The sequence below is a fragment of the Cynocephalus volans genome, chromosome 1 (genome assembly GCF_027409185.1).
Source record: "Cynocephalus volans isolate mCynVol1 chromosome 1, mCynVol1.pri, whole genome shotgun sequence".
Taxonomy (NCBI): Eukaryota; Metazoa; Chordata; class Mammalia; order Dermoptera; family Cynocephalidae; genus Cynocephalus; species Cynocephalus volans.
Genome location: NC_084460.1, coordinates 52,901,201 through 52,921,492, shown reverse-complemented (window position 1 = coordinate 52,921,492; position 20,292 = coordinate 52,901,201). Strand labels below are relative to the sequence as shown.

The 20,292-nt window shown below is 45.4% G+C and overlaps 1 protein-coding gene across 1 annotated transcript in view; it reads right to left on the bottom strand.

Annotated features, from left to right (window-relative positions):
- ZNF831 (zinc finger protein 831) overlaps positions 1–13,706 on the bottom strand; it is a 64,161-nt gene extending 50,455 nt beyond the window's left edge. Inside the window, exons 1-2 of the mRNA XM_063088227.1 lie at positions 10,035–13,706; positions 8,741–8,880 (exon numbers count right to left, since the gene is read on the bottom strand). Of these exons, the coding sequence (XP_062944297.1) occupies positions 8,741–8,880; positions 10,035–13,706 (3,812 nt within the window). The remainder of the gene's footprint in view (positions 1–8,740; positions 8,881–10,034) is intronic.
- Between the last annotated feature and the right edge of the window lie 6,586 nt (positions 13,707–20,292).

Genomic DNA, 20,292 nt, shown 5'->3' with positions numbered 1-20,292 from the left:
AAACAAGTTGTGACATATGCACCCAATGGCATAAAAAGAAATGAATATTGATATACACAACAACGTGGATGAACCTCAAAATAATCATGCTGACTGAAATAGCCCAGTAAAAAAAAAAAAAAAGTACATATTATATAATTCCATTTCTATAAAGTTCTAGGAAAAGCAAACTAATCTATATTGAAAGAAAGTATATCTGTGGTTACCTGGGGGTGAGGAGGTGGTAGGGAGGGTGGGAGGGAGGAATTACAAAGGGATAGGAGGAACCTTTGGGGCATGATGAATGTGTTCATGACCTTGTCTGTATTGTTGGTTTCACAGGTGTATACATAGGTCAAAACTGATTAAATCGTATGCTTTAGAGATGTGCAAATTAATTAAATTAAATTATACTTCAATAAAGCTTTATAAAAACATAACTCAGTGGACTAAGAAAACTAGGAAAATTTTAAAGATAGATCTAACAAAGTATCCAGGTTATAACATGGAAAAACAAAGTTATCAAAGTAGAGGTGAGAGACGTGAAAGGTAGAGAAAGTCCAGTATACACTATTTCAGTGTTTCAGAAACAAGAAAAGAGAATGAGAGAGAGGTGACATTTGAGGAACGATGACTGAGAATTTTGGCAACATCAGTCCACGAATCATCAAAGCCCAATGGATACCTAATGGAAAAGTAAAAAGGAATGCACACCTGTATACATCAAAGTAAAACTATGGAACACCAAAGATTCAAAGAAGATCTTAAAAGTAGCCAGAGATAAAAGACTTTCAAAAGACAAAGCAGACTAATAGCTGGCTTTTCACCCCAAAATGGAAGTCAAAGGGCACTGTGGTAACAGCTTTGATCTGCTTGGGGAAAACAACCATCAACCTAGACTGTGTACCCAGCAGAAGCATTTCTCAACACCATGATGAAATAAATGTATTTTCAGACTCATAAAAACTGAAAGAGTTATTTTCTCAAAAGGAAATTCTCAAGAATATGCTTTAGGCAGAAGAAAATCCCAGGAGGAAGACGATCTAATGCACACAAGAAAAGAATGAAGAGGCAAGATAAGGGCAATTATGAGGGTAAATATAAATAAATGGGCATAAAAAGACAATAGACTTGGAAAAATATTTGAAGTATACGTAACAGGTAAAGAATATATACAAATCTAGAATATATACAGAATCTTATAAATTATATTTGTCATTAACAAGCCTGATAACAGTAAAACATTAGTAAGCATTTGGAGGAAGGGCAAACTCTCGCTCATGGGACAGAACTCTATAGCAATTAAGATGAATGAATTTGACCTGTATGTGCTAACACAACAAGATCGTCAAAAACAACACTGAGCTGAAAAATCAAAGTGAAGAATAGTAAATTCGGTATGATATGTATATACATACTTTAAAGACACAAAACAATATCATATATTATTGATGGATACATTGATTTACAGTCAAAGTAGGAAAACACAGATTGAAACAATTTGTACCAAATATGTAAACTACATTATCTCTTTTATTTAACTTAATTTTATTTTTATTTTCCACATATTACATGTATATTATATAAGGTAATATTTTATTTATTTTATTTTTAAGGCTCGGAAGCAAATATGACAAAAATGTTAATATTTGGTAATTCTGCTTTATCGTTACCTGGGAATTTGTTATATTTTTTCTGAACTTTCCTGTATTTTTAATATTCTTTTTCAAAAGAAAAAAGAAAAAAATAGATACTCTCTAACACATAAATTTTACATTCTCTGGGAGCTAAGACCTATAGGGCAATATCTGCTACAGTATTTTATTTTTTGTAGAATATTAAGACAACTGAAGAGAAAGTAGGAAAATCATTCAAAAAATAGAATCATTTCTCTTGAGGAGAGAACACAAGAGTTAGATGACCAACAGAGAGATGGTAGATACATAGATTCATAGATAGACACATAGAAAGAAAAGTGGATGGATGGATATCTACATTCGTATGTGGGTGGGTGAATAGACAGTGTGGTAGGCAGACTAATGCCCCCTGCCTCAAAGATGTCCATGTCCTAATCCCTGGAATCTGTGAATATGTTGCCTTGTATGGCGAAAGGCAGTTCTCAGATGGAATTAAGAGTACTGACCTGGATTACCCAGGGGAGCCCAATCTAATCACATGAGTCCTTAAAAATGGAAGAAGAGGCAGAAGATTGGTCAGAGAGACGAGAATAAAGAAGAGGGAGGAGAGATTTAAAGTGTGAGAGGAGTCGACCCTCATTTGCTGGTTTGGGATGTGGAGGAAGGGGAGCCGTGAGCTGAGGAACTGAATTATGCCAACAACCCGAACGAGCAGGAAAACAATTCTCTCCTAGAGCCACCAGAAAGGAATGCAGCCTGTGACACCTTGATTTTAGTCCAGTGAGACCCGTGCTGAACTTCTGACTTACAGAACTATAAAATAATAAATCTGTGCTGTTAAAAACGACACACTAAGTTTGGTAATTTATTATAGCAGCCATAGAAAACTAATACAGACAGACAGACAGACAGACAGACAGATACAGCAGATCCCTCACTTCATTGTATACAAGTCTTTCTATCTGGTCATCTGCAAAGTCAATATACGTAAAACAAATCTTATGTCACTACTGCCTTCTGTTATAAGTTGGTTATAAATTACCATGTGAAAAATGGTAGGGGTTCAATAGGTAGCGTCCTTTTGAAGGGGAAAAATAAGCTCTATGCCTGGCCTCCTGAGCAGTGAATTTGAAGCACTTTTCGAACTAGGGGTCACCTTTCAGTGTCTTCCCAACACTAGCATTCAGAATTGTGCACCTATTGCATGTCTTTGAAGACTGGCCAAATATGAAAGAGAAATGGAGAGGACTTTTCTCCAAGAAGCTCTATCATCTAACCGTGCAACTCCACCAGCAGAAAATTAATTAAATTTGAGACTTCACGTGGGTCAAATTGGTAGTATCCTTTATCAAATTTTTGCAGGCCAAATGCTATAGAACCAGTGGCTTAATAAGAAATTTGTCTGCAAAGGGAAACCTTTCCCCATACCTCCATTATCATATTCCCTTATAAACACCTCCCCAGTCAAAGATATGTCCCAGACATTAAAAGCACAAGTCTTAGCAACTGCTCACCATGAATGGTGATAAGGGAAAACAATGGGTCAGAAAACTCAGATAGCAACCCTAATTCTAGGAGCTGTGTGAGTTTAGGGAAGCCATTTGTGGCAGATACAACTAAGGGTGAGCCCATGAGTCAGACCTTTGTGTTATCCTCTCCCCTTCAGTGTGGGTGAAATCTGCGACTTGCTTCTATCTAATAAAATATGGCAAAGGTAAAGGTACTTTGCTGATGTAATTAAAGTCCCTAAACAAAACGTGGGTCGTCCTGGGTGGGCCTTACCTAATCAGGTAAGCCCTTTAGAATTGGGTTTAGAGGTCAGAGACTTGAGCCAGCAGACACTCACTGTCCCCATCGTTGGCTTTTCAGAAGCAGACTGCCATGAATTCTATGCCTCAAAAAAAAAAAAAAAGAAATTCTGCCAATAACCTGAGGGAGCTTGGAAACAGATCCTTTCCTAGTTGAGCCTCCAGATGAAAATGCAGCCCCACCACACATTGATTTCAGTTGTGGGAGACCTTAGTGGAGAACCCAGCTAAGCCATGCCTAGACTTTTGACCTACAGAAGCTGTGAGGTAATAGATGAGTGTATTTTAAGCCACAGTGTGGTAATTTGTTACACATCATAGAAAATGAATATACCCTTTAAGTTCTCTGCACCCTTATCTATAAGACGGATAATAAAAATCTCCATCTCAGAGAACACTTTTAAGGACCTGAGAGGATCATAAACAAGAAATCACTTCTTAAAATCTAGTCCCAATGTTAAAAGTTGTTAGAAGAAAGACATTAGAATTGGTCTCACTTCATGATGAGCAGACAACCATTCTTCTCCCACTAAACTCAGAGGATGTTCCTACTGTCCTACAGTCTTCTTGTTCTCACTGGTGTCAGAGCTGCAAAAACAACCTGCTTCAGAAACAACCGCTTTGTGGAGTAGGGACAAATCCCCCAGACTTGGGGTTCCCGGAGGACCTTCAGCACATCCATGCTCCTCCCTTGGCTCACTTTCCCATCTGGACAATGAGAGCATTCATCTGCATGAGTGTGTTTAAATGTAGGAATAAGAACAACGATTATGGTGTCCTTACCACGTGCCAGCATGTGCAAAGGGCTTCTCATGACTGACCTCACGGAATCCTCAGTGCAACCCTGAGTGCCAACTCTAGTGCCCAGTGCCTGGGTTAGAATCCTAGCTCTGCCCTCAATAGCTGTGTGGCTCTCACCAATTTACCTCCACTTTCTGAGTCTCCATTTCCCAGTCTATAAAATGAGTATACTGGGAGTATCCATCTGTATTAGTTTTCTGTGCTACATAACATGTTACCCCTAATTCAGCACCTTAAAACAACACCCATCTGTTATCTCATAGTTTCTGAAGGTCTGACGTCCAGACTCGGTTTAGCTGGATTCTCTGCTCAGGATCTCACAAGGTTAAAATCAACAGTCAGCCAGGCTACATTTCTTTCTGAAGCTCAAGATCCTCTCCCAAGCTCCCTGGTTGTTGGAAGAATTCGTTTCCTTGCAGTGGTAGGAATGGAGTCTCCCCTGCTTCTTGCTAACCATTAGTTGGGGGCTGCTCTTAGCTCCTCAGGGCCATTTGCCATTTCCATCAACATGAAGTTTGCTCCTTCAAAGCCAACAGGAGAGCATCTGCTGCACCTTTGAATTTCTCTCATTTCTTCCATCTCTGACCACTAGATCCTCTGTCCATCTAATTAGGTCACACCCACCCACACCTAAGGGAGGGTGGGGATTATTCAGAGCATGCACACTAGGGGTGGTAATCTTAGGGACTACCTTTGAACTATGCCTACCATGCTACCCAACAGGGCTGTGGTCAGGATTGAATGGGTTAGTACATGTAACAAACTTAAAACATTGGCTGGCACGTGGGGCTATGTGTCCAAGAATGGAAGTCAGGTCTCCTGACTCTACAGCCCATCCACTTTGAGACCCATCTTGTTTTTCTTCTTATCACAGTCTGTCTTATCTCCTGGTTGGATTTTATCCACCTGCCTCCCTCTCTGGACTGGAAACACCTTGACAGGAGGAGCCATATCCTCCCAGCACTTAGCACAGTGCCTGCTATGTCCTCCAAGATGGTCCCCAATTCCTCCCAGTTGTCATGTCCTTGGGCATTCTCCTCCTGCAACAAATAGGGCTGGACTGCATAATATATAAGATGTTGCAGAAATAACAGAATGGGGTTTCCGAGGGTGGGTCATAAAAGCGATCATGGCTCGCCTTGCTCTCTCTTGGATCACTCACTCGGGGGGAGCCCAGTCACATCGTCAGGAGGATGGACAGACACACCTGGGGAGGGACTCCTGCCAATATCAAGCACCAGGTGAGGGAGCCACCTTAGATGTTGATCCTCCAGCTGCTGTCACACCTTCATGAGACCACAGCCCCAGCCAGGATCTTGACTGCAGTCTCACGAGAGACCCCCAAGCCAGAACCATCCAGCTAAGCCACTCCTGAATTCTCAGCCTACGAAACCTTTGAGAGATAGTAAGTGTTTATGTGTTGAGCCACTAAGTCTTGCAGTAATTTGTTACACAGTCATAAATAACTCATATAGTCCTCGATACATATTTGGCAAGTTCGATTAATATTGAATACATAGTAATAACAGCTAACACTTACTTAGTCGCTACCTACCATGCCAGTCACTATTCAAAGAGCAACACAAACATGAGCTCCTATTCTAGAGGGAGAGTCATCCAGCAAACTCCTACACAAACACAGGTACACACAGCAGTGGTGCATGAAGGGAATAAAACCAGATGATGGGATGGAGAACAGACGGGGAGCCACTGAGATGCAAAGGTCACCCTACTGTGGTGCTGATGTCTTTCCTGAGACAGTGCACCAGCCACATGAGGAGCCAGAGTTAGCTTGTGCAGGCAGAGGGACACCAAAGGCAAAGAGACCGAATCTGGAATGAACTTGAAGTCACAGTCCTAACAGTCAGGAGCCAACAAAGGAGAAGATGACAGATGAATCACGGTCAACCAATAAGTGCTGTGGACATAAAGCTCGCAATGGCATCATTTTCATCTCACCCAGTTGCGGGCTCTGGGACAGAACTGTAATCCTTGTTCAGATTTTTCCTTGCTCTACAGTGACCCCTGTTCCCTCTTGGGCCCCATCTTCAGAATCTTGTTGAGGAGCTTGCTGAGTGGGGAGGCAGTCTTTTCGCTCCCACAGGGACAGCTATTAAGACCAAGATTTTTAAACTCAAAATATCTGCCTATGAGGCCCAGGCAGATAACCCGAGAGAGGCAGGCTGGATGTAAGGCAATAGGGAGACGTCGGTCTGAGGTAAGCTGGACAGCACAGCTTGTCTACAAAGAGTGGCCACCACCCAGCTCCAGCCAGCTGTTGCCATGCAAGAAGACAGGCCCAGTCTCTTCAGAGCTTCTGATATTTCAAAAGTGAGAAATCCAGATTTCTATGTGCAATTTCCTGATTTTTATGTGGCTTCTAAGTATCAAAACTTTTAGACAGAGCACTGACCTAACAAGGTTCTTACATGAACTGTGTTTGGCCCAAGAGTTGCTAGAGGGTTTATAAGGCATCCCGGAAAGATGTGCCCAGACCTGTTGGGGCACCAGTCTGGGACCCTCAGCCTTGTTTGGAAAAGTTTCCCAGACAGCCTCTATGTGTGGGCGCCTGGCATATAATAGCTGCACAACGAACGTTTGCTGAATTACTCAAGTTCAAGTCTTGGGGAGGCGGGAGCTGTCAAGGAAGCACCTCATGCTTCCTCTCTCCACATCTTCCGGGCCCCTGCTGAGCCTGAGACTTCAGGCTCGTCGGTTGTCACTCAGATATAACTTAGTGTTTCCTCCAAGCTAGTGGGATACCCATCAGGAATAACAATCACATGCCAATGTCCCTGTTTTCTCAGAATCCAAAGGCATCTACTCTCTGATCTGGCTGGTACACATTCCCCTTCCGCTGAGAAGAGTGCCCACATTTTCCTTTTGGAAAGGAAACCCACGTTTGGGTTAGGGCCGGTGAGTCAGGTCTGGCAGTCCCTGTCACACCTGCAGTGGTCCTCCTTTTATTCAGGCTACTTTGAGTAGGGCTTCTGTCACAAAAGCCCTGCATGATCCATGAAATAAAACATGTGCCTCAAAAATGATGGACATTAAAAAGGACAGGATGTGGTTTGGGCAGCATGAAGTGTGCTCCAGGGCCAACACAAGCATGATCACCTGGTGTGTGTCTGAAATGCGGAATCCCAGGCCCCACTCCAGACCTACTGAATTGGACTCAGCATTGCAAGAAAACTCCAGAAAACTCCAGGTGACCAGAGTGCCCCGTACAGGCTAGGGAGCCCAGGGGCAAGCCACTGTTGCCACACAGACTATGGAGTGAGACTTGCTGGCTCACATCTGGGTCCTTGAGGAGGTCATCTGGCCTCTCTGTGTCTCCATTTCCTCCTGAGAAAAATAGGGCTAATGATACCATCCACCTCATGGAGTCCTTGCAGGATCTAATGTGATGATACATGCGACAACACGATGAGTACAATGCCTGGCACGCAGCACATGTGCAGGTACATCAGCTCTGGACAAACGGTCCTGGAGAATTGATAATGGGGGAAGGGATGCTCAGAAGAGGAGAGGTCATCTCCAGCCACAGAGGATCTGAGCAGCTATGAGGAAAAGTTAAGAATTTGTGTTGCGTCTTGAAGAATCTGTAAACTTTGGGTGAAATATCGACAGTAGGGGAAAGGGCAAGAGCTTATCAAGAGAGGGGAGTGTGGAGAACCAAGAATGGGTGCACCAGGGTCTAGGTCCAGAGTGTGGGTGAGGGTGGAGGCAGCACCAAGGAGGAGATCCTGGGAAGGATGAGACCGAAAAATCTGGGGGAGTAGGGCAGATGGGGGGTGGGGCTGGTTAAAGAATTTGCTTTTTAACTTGTACATAATGGCAAGTCTGAAAGGTTTTGAGCAAAGCAACAAGACCATCAAAGAATGACATGATGAAAGAGTGGTATTAAGACCCACATGTGCTACCATTTGCTGTGGGTGTGTGTGCGCTTGAGCATACTCCGCAAAGAAAAGTCTGCAAGGGTGCACTCCTAAATGTTAATGGTGATTGCCCCTGAGTGGTGAGATTACCAGGATGTTTTAATTGTCTTCCCTTTGCTCATCTGTATTGCCTAATTTTTCTGCAAAGGACATACATTGCTTGCATAATTTAAAAAGCCATAAAAGCTGTAAATAATTAACACACTCTTTCTTCAGGACTTAAATTGGATGGATGTGATTTCAAGCCAGTTATTTCAAATAGTTGCTGGCAACCACATTGTATATCGACAAAATAAAAATTTTTTAAAAAAAATAGTTGCTGGATTCCTGGCCTTAGGCACTACTGAAAAATCTCACAAACGATGGGGGCTACACGGGCTGGGTTGACGGAGAATCAAATTTAGTCCTTTTACCATGGAACTCTAGACCCAACGAAACAAGAACTCTTTCTCTGGAGCACAGAAATGCCTTTTGAAGCCCATGGCAAGTGCTTTTTGGGGGGTTAGCTAAATCACAGTTTGCAGTTCCTGAAACTGTGGGCACATGCGGAAATAACAGAGGTGGCCATATGCCCTACCTTTTAGGGTTGATCCTTGGTTTCTTCTGCTTGCTCTTCCCACGAGATGTCTTCGCCCTCCTATGAGGCAGTCCTTTCTTCTGTTCTGGCTCAGACAGCAGGTCCTGGGACATCGCCCCTGGGACTGTTGGGTAGGAAAGCTGAAAATACCAGGGACGTTGGCATAATATTCCTCAAAGCCCTCATGATGGGGACAACCCAGAAGGGTTCTCTCTCTGCACACAGGATGCCTGTCTACACAAATCAAGGAACAGAAATGCTACATTGACAAATGGCCTGAACCTGTGAGGGGCTCCAACCAGGAACTGAAAAGAACCTTCTGGAACCCTGCTTGGGCTGGATCCACAGAGGAAAGCCCAGACATTTGGTGTTAACTGGAGGCCTAGGGAACGTCATGGCCAGCTCCTTTTCCCTCCCCCAAATCCACATCCCTAGGAAACCCCACACCTTTTGAAGGAAGGAGGGCTAAATGAGACCTTGGATTCCCCCTCTCAGTCTTTATTAACCTGAAGAGAGCACAACCCCACCTGCAGGGTCCACCTGGGAAAAGCAGAACAGACTGCAAGCTCTGAACTCCAGACCCCATCATCGTTTGATAGAGAGAGATAAATTAGGACTGAGGCTCCAGGACCCTCTTTGTTGGCTCTGGCCCATGCCAAAACAGGACTTAAGCCCTCAATTATCAGACCCAGATGCATGGACTCACCCTCAAGAGAGGACTGTAAACTCATCATTTCATCACGAAGTGAGAATACCCTTGAGCATCCACCACGTTTCCCTTTCTGACACTGCTCTCAGGGGTGGATTTGGGTCCCACCACTGTAATTATTTCTAGAGTCCAGGTATAATGACTCTCTTTTTTCAAGAGTTTTGTTTTTTGTTTTTGCGTGAAGTCTCTCTCTCAATAAGTTTCTGGTTTATAACCTTAGGTTACCCAGGGAGCTTTCCTGGGCAGAGTTTCATTTCACTTTTTGCATCTGTTACCAGGAAGCTCAGAGTTAAATTTTATGTCTAGTTACGAATAATATCTCACCCAGAATGTTTGAAAGAGCAACAATTCTTTCCTTTGAAATTTATTTTCGCATTACTTTCGTTTGGATTTGCATTTTTGGCCTCTATTCTTTCCTGTCCTACACGGAGTAGCTCCAGCTTCCCTCGGGAGCTGGCTGAGAAGCCATTAGAGTGGACAGTGATGTGACAAGGGGTAACTTCCCATTTCCCTTCATCACTACAAGCCCTGCCTGTTAAGCATGCTCTCTGAGCCCCCCAGGCCCTGGGCAAAGCTGGGCATTACCTTGGATATCTGTGCCAGCCCTTCTCTCAGGCTCATCCTGGTCCATCCTCCAGTGCTCAAGGGCAGGGGGTGGGGACTCTCATCCCGGAGGCTGCCACCAGGGAAGTGCAGAGCCGAGTACACAGAAGCGGCCTTCTCTTTCTGCTCCACGGGCAGAGGGAGGCTGCGGCTCAAGCAACACCACGTGAGCCGGGGCTCGGCCCTTAGTGAGGGGAAGGGGCTCTGGGCCCCGCAGCTCCTGTGGGTCCCTGAGTGGGGAGATGAGGTCAGCTCGGGCCGGCCATGGGGCATGCCCTGGGGCCGAGTGAGCACTGTGATGAAGGAGCCAGGCTGGAAGGGGCAGCCAGGACTGAGCCTTGCCAGGGGGTTTGAAGAAGGGTCTTCTGGGGCATTCTCAGACAGTTCCCCCAACTCCCAGGTGGGGGCCCAGGGATTTGGAACACCCCAAGAGGGCCTGACTTTGGCTGAATTGCTGCCCGTGCAGACAGCATGGATCTCAGCCTCCGTGTCCTGGGCCATTTGGGTGTCACATGTGGGGGTGGGCAGGAAGGAGCCTGTCTCCTTGGGGGCCCCTGTGGCTGAGCCAGGAGACTCCCTGGCTGCTGACATGCTACTGTACATCCTGTCTCCCTTATCCTCTCCCAGCTGCACCCCTTTCCTCCTGTCCCACAGCCTGGACCAGCCGGAGTCCTCTGAGATGCTGTCTGCCTCCCCTGAGGTTGAGCCGGAGGCTAGGCCAGGAGACAGGGGTGTCCCCAGTACTGATCCAACAAGAGATGCCCGTTCCTTGGGCCCCCTACTCCTGCAGAGAGAGTCCTGGCCTTGCCCGGGCCCCCGAGGAACAGGCAGTGGTAAGGGGGTCTCTCCCTGAGGTAACCTGAGGAGGTACTTGGGGGAAAAGTCTGCCAGAGCAGCGAGAATGCTAGGAGCCTCAGGCTGGGCGGCCAGCTCGGAGTGACGCCCAGTGGCCAGGGCTGCAGGGTGCATGGGGGGCTCCTCACCCCCCGGCCCCTCCTGCTTCAGGTCAACAGAGGAAGCAGCTGAGGAGGCGCCAGGGGACCCCAGAGGCTCGCCCACCCTCCCGGCACTCCTGTGCGGCCCCCGTGGCACCTCCTTGGGGTCACTCTCTTGCTTCCAGGATGGCGTGGAGGTGGGCTGTGTGGGGGCTCCTGGGGTCTCTGCTTCCAGAGACTCTGGCTGCTCCTGGCCCAGCTGCTCCTCCACTTTCAGCTTCTTCCTCTCCGAGGGCAGCTTGTCCCCCATGGGCCGGGGCTCACCAGAACCACCGCTAGGGTGTCTGGGGACAGTCTGTGTCCACGGACAGATCTCCTTCATGTCCCCACTGCTTTGCTCAACTCTTTCCAGCTTGGGGTCTGGCAAAACTAGCCTGAGGGCCTCTAGGTCACCTCCTTTGAGAGGGCCGGGCGCTGGGGGCAGCTGCAAGCCCAGTTCCAGCCTCCCACTTGGGAGAAGCAGAGGGCTCTTGCTGCCCAAACAGGGGAGATCTCTGCCACCAAGTGTGGGGGATGACACAGCCCTGCTTACCCTGGGCTGGTCACTGCCTCCTGCACTGGACACTGTCTTCCTCTGTTTAGGAGGCTCAGTCACCAAGGAGCCCTCCTGGACTGGCGGACTTCCCTGAGGCCCCAACTTGGCCCCTACAGAAGTGTCCCCGCAGCCAGGGGTCCTCCTGTCTTGGGATGGGGTTGGGCCCTTGCTCCCGGCTGCCTCTTCCTGTGGAGGAGGGTCCGGCTCTGCCCCATTGCCCACTCTCACCCCCCTGGCTTTCTTGCCTCCATGGGGGCCAGTTTTCATTTTCTGGTAGATTCTCTTGAACGTCTCCTTCCCATACACCTGCCACTTCTCCTGGGAGAACATCTTCAGCTTCCTCTGGCTGCACTTCTTACTGGCCATCCCCTCTGCCGTGGCGGTTCTCTCTCCTCTCGGGTCCTCTGCCAAGGCTGGGGTGTCTCCAGCGGGGGCACACGGAACGTCCTCAATGGCAGCCTGTCTGACCAGGGCCCGGGGGTGCCCGCTGGGGACGTCAGCCAAGGTCAGCCCCCAGCGGCAGCCCGGACGGGCTGGGGTGGGCCTGGGGCTCAGAGGCTTCTGCATCCTGGGGCAGGCGTCCTGGGGGTCCAGGGGCTCCAGCCACGTCCTGGAGCCCTCGACGAAGGGCAGCGAGTTGCTCCTGGTGACGGGAACACACTCCACCGAAGTGGAGAGCTGAGTAGGAACGGAGTGGAAGAAGAGGGGCCGCGACTTGTCCAGGGGGGCGAAGGTGGAGCTGGCGGGGCCCAGGGCGGTCCTCCTGCGGCCGGGCCCGGGCGCGCGGATGTCGAAGTGGAAGGAGTCCTTGTAGGTGTAGGGCATGGGCAGGTCGATGCTGCCCTGCTTGGACAGGACGGTCTTGCGGGGCCGCACGTTGTCCAGCTGCGGGTCGTCCACCACCGCCTGGTTGTGCGAGATGAGCCGGGCGATGCGCTCTTCCAGCCGCTTCTTCTCCAGCTCCAGGCTGGGCCTGGCGCCCCCCGGGCCCGGGCCGCCCTCGCCCTCGGACTCGGCGCTGTGCTCCGACAGGCTGTGCCGCGGGCTGCAGGCCACCTGAGGCTGCTCCGCGCTGTCCGAGCGGGACAGGTAGCCCGAGTCGGTGCTCTCGCACTTCCTCAGCCGCCCCTCGGGGGCTTTGGCGTCCCAGGGCTTCTCTGAGGACGTGGCCTGCTGCCGCTGCAAGGAGCACGGCCTGCCCACGGTCGGAGACTTATGTTCAGGCAGCTTCCGCCGGGGCTGAGTGCCGGCCAGAGGGAGCCCGGGGGACGCCATGTGGGTAGAGTCTAAAGGGCCCCCTCTGTCGGCAAATGTGGGCCCTGGACAGGGGACAGCGACCATCTTTGTCTCTAGGTTCTTGGCAACTGGGGAGAGATGGGCATCTGAAGAAAGGGGTCCCTCTGAGGCCCCTTCGCCCGACCTCTGGCTCCAGCTTTCCCCGCTGCCCTCTGCTCTGGAGGTCTCTCCGGCCTTGTCCCCCTCCTCCAAGAGGCTGCCCCCGGCTCCCTCGGACTCCGAGGACAGCCGGGAGTTGTTGAGGTGCGTCTGGGTCCTCCTGTGTTTGTACAGGTTGCTCTGGGTCTTAAAGGCGATGCCACAGGTAGCACACGGGAAGGGCCTCTCGCCCGTGTGGGACCGGATGTGCTTCTCCAAAACACTGGGCTTCAGGCAGTCCCGGCCGCAATGTGGGCACAGATGCTTGCCAGCATTCCGCACCTTGCCTGGGCTGCCCAGTGTGGGCCCCGGGCCCGGCGACAGGACAGGCAGAGCACCCACAATGTTCACGGTCAGCACTGGGGCCGCCGGCTTCCCCATCTGGGCAGGGCCAGGCCCTTCAGGCTGCAGCAGGGGACTGAGGATGAAGGGCACGCTGCCCCCATCCAGGCTTCCAGTCACCAGGGGGGCACGTGGCTGGAGGCCCCCCGGAGGCACCGTGTGGTACAGCGGGATGGGCAGGGCCTTCAGGAATACGGTGGGAGCCAGGCCCTGCTCTGGCGGCAGAATGAGGGGGCCCAGAGTCAGGTGAGGTGAGGTCTGCCCACCTGAGTGTCCTGGGTGGCCAGGAGTAGGAGCTGACTGGTCCCTGGCAGGCAAGGCAGGGCAGGTGGGTTCCGGAACCTCCATTCCACATCATCTGGGCAGCCCAAGATGCCAAGCAACCTGCAGGCAACAACCAAACTTTACTACGGGTACCTCCCTTCTCTCCTTGCACAGTAAACTCTTCCCTACCCCCCAACCCCCACCGGACATTTCATCACCCCATTGAAGCCTGACACCAATCCCCAAAGAAAAGCACACTTATCCCCAAGTTAAGAAAAGGAAAACTAAGGCTCAGAAAGTGGAAGTGACTCGTCGTGCAGCTGAGACATGGCAACACTGGATTCAGACCCGGATCTGTCTGAAAACTGTCTCTTATTTAGCGTGTCCAGAGGGAACTCCTGACTCTTGCTCTTTACTCTGATCCATGGCAGATTTGTCACCATCAGCCCTTGGGGCCTGCACAGTGCCCCCATGCAGAGGAGGCACTCAGAAAATGTGCTGAGTTCATGATAAAGAAAACTCATGCAACTCGTCAAGGTCCTCATAGTCCACAGTGATTCATGCACTTGGGGGAAGTTCCTGAACTTATCTGGGACTTGGTTTCCAGATCTGTAAAGTGGACAGAGAATCACGGGTTCTGAGTCTCTGCTGTAGGATGAAGACAATAAGGAACAAAACTGACCCAAGGGAAAGCTTGCCACATGTAGCAGACAGAAATACAGGATTCCCAATTAAAAAATTTCAGATAAACAATGCATAACTCTTTAGCATGAGTATGTCCCAAATATTTCATGAGAATTACTTTTAAGTACAAGTATGTCCCAAATCTCTCATGGGTCATGCTTATAATAAGACATTGTGCATTATTTATCTGAAATTCAAATTTAACTGGGTATCTTACACTTGATCTGGTGACATTACCAGGGAAAGGAGCTCTTTGTCAGCCTTAGGACAAGGCTCAGGCCTCTGCTCAAAGGTGGGGCTTTCAAAGCCCCTTCATATTGAGGTGGGAGAAAATTGGTTCTCTCTAAGCCAGCAAAAGCCAATGGGCAAATGCTAGGGAAGGGTGCAAGAGAGATATGCGCTTTGAGTCACAAGAAGAAAGCCAGGTGTGACAGGAAAATGTTAAGCCTGTGGCTAGAGGATCAGGGTCCCCAGATCTTTCTTCCTTAGGCCCCCATCCCTCAAGAGCTCCACAGAACACTTCACCCATCCCCCAGCTCAACACCTCAAAAAAAAAAAAAATCCAAATGCCACCCTTAAGCAGCAAGGTTGTCTAAGCAGGGTGTGGTAGAAGTAGCAGCCAGTTCGTACTGGCTCATGCAGGCTCAAGAGAGCTGATTGTTAAATTCTCAGGATTTTTGCAAGCCAGTTGTTAAATGCAGCCATAATTAAAAGTTAAATTACATTAACTCACAATTAAATAAATTATATCAAAAACAAAGCTACTACAGCCAGATATCTATATACAAAAGAATGAAATTGGACCCCAGCTTCACTCCCTATATAAAAATTAATTCAAAATGGATCACAGAAAGGATGGAAAAAGATTTACCATGCAAACAGAAAAGAAAAACGAGCTGGAGTAGCTATTCTTATATCTGAAAAAATAGACTTTAAACTAAAAACCATAAAAAGAGACAATGAGGGACACTACGTAATGATAAAAGGATTGATCCATCAAGAAGACATAACAATCATAAATATATACACACCCAATGTTGGAGCAGCCAGATTTATAAAACAAACTCTATTAGACCTAAAGAAGGAAATAGACACTAATACCATAATAGCAGGGGACCTGAACACCCCACTGTCAATATTGAACAGATCATCTAGGCAAAGAATCAGCAGAGAAACACAAGAACTAAACAATACTTTAGACCAATTGGACTTGGCAGATATCTAAAGAACATTCCATCCAACAACCTCAGAATATTCATTCTTCTCATCAGCACATGAATCATTCTCCAGGATAGATCACATATTAGGTCACAAATCAAGTCTCAACAAATTCAAAAAATTGGAATTATCCCATGTATTTTCTCAGACCACAATGGATTAAAATTAGAAATCAATAACAAACGAAATTCTGGAAACTATACAAACACATGGAAATTAAACAGCATTGTACTTAATGACATATGGGTCCGAGAAGAAATCAACCAGGAAATCAAAAAATTTATTGAAACTAATGAAAATAATGATACATCATACCAAAACCTGTGGGATACTGCAAAAGCAGTATTAAGGGGGAAATTTATTGCATTAAATGCTCACTTCAGAAGAATGGAAAGATGGCAAGTGAACAACCTAAAACTTCACCTTAAAGAACTAGAAAAAGAAGAACAATCCAAACCTAAAGTTAGCAGACAGAAAGAAATCATTAAGATCAGAGCAGAACTTAATGAAATTGAAACCCAAAAAAACAATGCAAAAGATCAATGAATCAAAAAGTTGGTTTTTTGAAAAGATAAATAAAATTGACAAACCATTAGCATGGCTAACAAAAAAAAAAGAAGAGAGAAGATTCAAATAACAAAAATTAGAAATGAAAAAGGTGATATTACAACTGATTCATCTGAAATACAAGGAATCATTCGAGACTACTATAAACAACTATACACCAACAAATTTGAAAATCTGGAGAAAATGGATAAATTTCTGGACACACACAAGCTCCCAAAACTGAGCCATGAAGATGTAGAAAATCTGAACGGACCAATAACAATAAAGGAGATTGAAGCTGTTATCAGAAGGCTCCCAACAAAGAAAAGCCCAGGACCAGATGGATTCACAGCAGAATTTTACCAAACATTCAAAGAGGAATTGACACTGATTCTTTACAAAGTATTCCAAAAGATTAAAACAGATGCAAATCTCCCAAACTCATTCTATGAAGCAAACATCATCCTGATACCAAAACCACGTAAAGATATAACCAAAAAAGAAAACTACAGGCTGATATCCTTGATGAATATAGATGCAAAAATCCTCACTAAAATACTAGCAAACAGAATACAGCAACACATACGTGAAATTATTCACAACGATTAAGTGGGATTCATCCCAGGGATGCAAGGTTGGTTCAACATATGCAAATCAATAAATGTGATACACCATATTAATAAAATCAAACACAAGGACCATATGATCATCTCTATAGATGCTGAAAAAGCATTTGATAAAATTCAACATTCATTCATGACAAAGACCCTCTATAAGTTAGGTATAGATGGAAAGTATCTCAACATAATTAAAGCCATATATGATAAACCCACTGCCAATATCATCCTGAATGGGGAAAAGCTGAAAGATCTCCTTTAAGAACAGGAACTAGACAAGGATGCCCACTCTCAACACTCCTATTCAACATAGTGTTGGAAGTACTAGCCAGAGCAATAAGAGAAGAGAAGGAAATAAAGGGTATCCAGATTGGAAAAGATGAAGTCAAACTGTCCCTGTTTGCAGATGATATGATCCTATATATCAAACAGCCTAAAGCCTCTACAAAAAACTCTTGAAGTTGATAAATGATTTCAGCACACTAGCAGGATACAAAATCAACACACAAAAATCAGTAGCATTTCTATTCTCCAATAGTGAACATGCAGAAAGAGAAATCAAGAAAGCCTGCCCATTTACAATAGCCACCAAAAAAATAAAATACTTAGGAATTGAGTTAACCAAGGAGGTGAAAAATCTCTATAATGAGAACTACAAACCACTGCTGAGAGAAAGTAGAGAGGATACAGGAAGATGGAAAGATATCCCATGTTCTTGGATTGGAAGAATCAACATAGTGAAAATGTCCATACTACCCAAAGTGATATACAAATGCAATGTAATCCCCATCAAAATTCCAATGACATTTTTCTCAGAAATGGAAAGAACTATCCAGACATTTATACGGAATAACAAAAGACCACGCATAGCCAAAGCAACACTGAGCAAAAAAAATAAAGCTGGAGGCATAACACTACCTGACTTTAAACTATACTACAAAGCTATAATAACCAAAACAGTATGGTACTGGCAAAAAAACAGACACACTGATCAATGGAATAGAATAGAGAATTCAGAAATCAACCCACACACCTACAGCCATCTGATCTTTGACAAAGGCACCAAGCCTATACACTGGGGAAGAGACTGTCTCTTTAGCAAATGGTGCTGGGATAACTGGATATCTATATGCAGGAGAATGAAAGTAGACCCATACCTTTCACCATACACTAAGGTCAACTCAAAATGGATTAAAGAAGTAAATATACACCCTGAAACAATAAAACTTCTTAAAGAAAACATAGGAGAAACACTTCAGGAAGTAGGACTGGACACAGACTTCATGAATACGACCCCAAAAGCATGAGCAACCAAAGGAAAAATAAACACATGGGATTATATCAAACTAAAGAGCTTCTGCACAGCAAAAGAAACAATTAACAGAGTTAAAAGACAACCAACAGAGTGGGAGAAAATATTTGCAAAATATACATCTCACAAAAGATTGATATGCAGAATATACAAGGAACTCAAACAACTCTACAAGAAAAAACAAGCAACCCAATTGAAAAATGAGTAAAAGAGCTAAGTAGGCATTTCTCTAAGGAAGATATACAAATGGCCAACAGACATATGAAAAAATGCTCAACATCACTCAGCATTCAGGAAATGCAAATCAAAACCATACTGAGATACCATCTCATCCCAGTTAGGATGGCTAAAATCTAAAAAACTCTGAACGATAAATGCTGGCAAGGTTGGGAGAAAAAGGGACTCTCATACATTGTTGGTGGGACTGCAAAATGGTGCAGCCTCTATGGAAAATGGTATGGAAGTTCCGCAAACAATTGCAGATAGATCTGCCATATGACCCAGCTATCCCACTGCTGGGAATATACCCAGAGGAATGGAAATCATCAAGTCGAAGGTATACCTGTTCCCCAATGTTCATCGCAGCACTCTTTACAATAGCCAAGAGTTGGAACCAGCCCAAATGCCCATCATTGGATGAGTGGATACGGAAAATGTGGTACATCTACACAATGGAATACTACTCAGCTATAAAAACGAATGAAATACTGCCATTTGCAACAACATGGATGAACCTTGAGAGAATTATATTAAGTGAAACAAGTCAGGCACAGAAAGAGATATATCACATGTTCTCACTTATTGGTGGGAGCTAAAAATAAATAAATAAATTCACACACACACACACACACACACACACAAAAAAAAAAAAAACTGGTGGGGAGAAGAAGACATAACAATTACAATTCCTTGAAGTTGACACAACAGGTATACAGAAAGGACATTGTTGGGTGGGAGGAGGGAGAGGGAGGAGGGAGGGAGGTTTCAGTAATGGGCCACAATAATCAACCACATTGTATATGGACAAAATAAAATTTTTTTAAAAAAATGGATCACAAACCTAAATGTAAGAACTAAAACTATAAAACTCTTAGAAGACATAGGATTAGCAAATCCTATGAATTTAACAAATTCTAAGATGCGACACCAAAAAACATAAGCAGCAAAAGAAAAAAACAGATCAATTTGACCTCAAAATTAAAAAATTTTGTGTATACGAGAATACTATCAAGAAAGTGAAAAGACAGCCTACAGAATGGGAGAAAATATTACAAATCAAATATCTGATGTATCCAGAATATATAAAGAACTCTTACAACTTAACAACAAAAAGACAAATAGCCCAATTTTAAAATTAGCAAAGTGTGTGGGCTGATTTCTGGATTCTCTATTCTATTCCATTGATCAGTGGGTCTTTTTTTATGCCAGTACTATACTGTTTTGGTTATTATAGCTTTGTAGTATAGCTTAAAGTCAGGTAGTGTTATGCCTCCAGCTTTATTTTTTTTGCTCAGCATTGCTTTGGCTATGCGTGGTCTTTTATTGTTCCATATAAATGTCTGAATAGTTCTTTCCATTTCTGAGAAAAATGTCTTTGGAATTTTGATGGGGATTGCATTGAATTTGTATATCACTTTGGGTAGTATGGACATTTTCACTATGTTGATTCTTCCAATCCAAGAGCATGGAATATCTTTCCATCTTCTTGTATCCTCTCTAATTTCTCTCAGCAGTGGTTTGTAGTTCTCATTATAGAGATTTTTCACCTCCTTGGTTAACTCAATTCCTAAGTATTTTATTTTTTTGGTGGCTATTGTAAATGGGCAGGCTTTCTTGATTTCTCCTTCTGTATGTTCACTATTGGAGAAAAGAAATGCTACTGATTTTTGTGTGTTGATTTTGTATCCTGCTACTGTGCTGAAATCATTTATCAATTCCAACAGTTTTTTTGTAGAGGTTTTAGGCTGAGAATCCAGAAATCAACCCACACACTTACTGCCATCTGATCTTTGACAAAGGCACCAAGCCTATTCACTGGGGAAGGGACTGCCTCTTCAGCAAATGGTGCTGGGATAACTGGATATCCATATGCAGGAGAATGAAACTAGATCCATACCTCTCGCCGTATACTAAAATCAACTCAAAATGGATTAAGGATTTAAATATATACCCTGAAACAATAAAACTTCTTAAAGAAAACATAGGAGAAACACTTCAGGAAATAGGACTGGGCACAGACTTCATGAATACGACCCCAAAAGCACGGGCAACCAAAGGAAAAATAAACAAATGG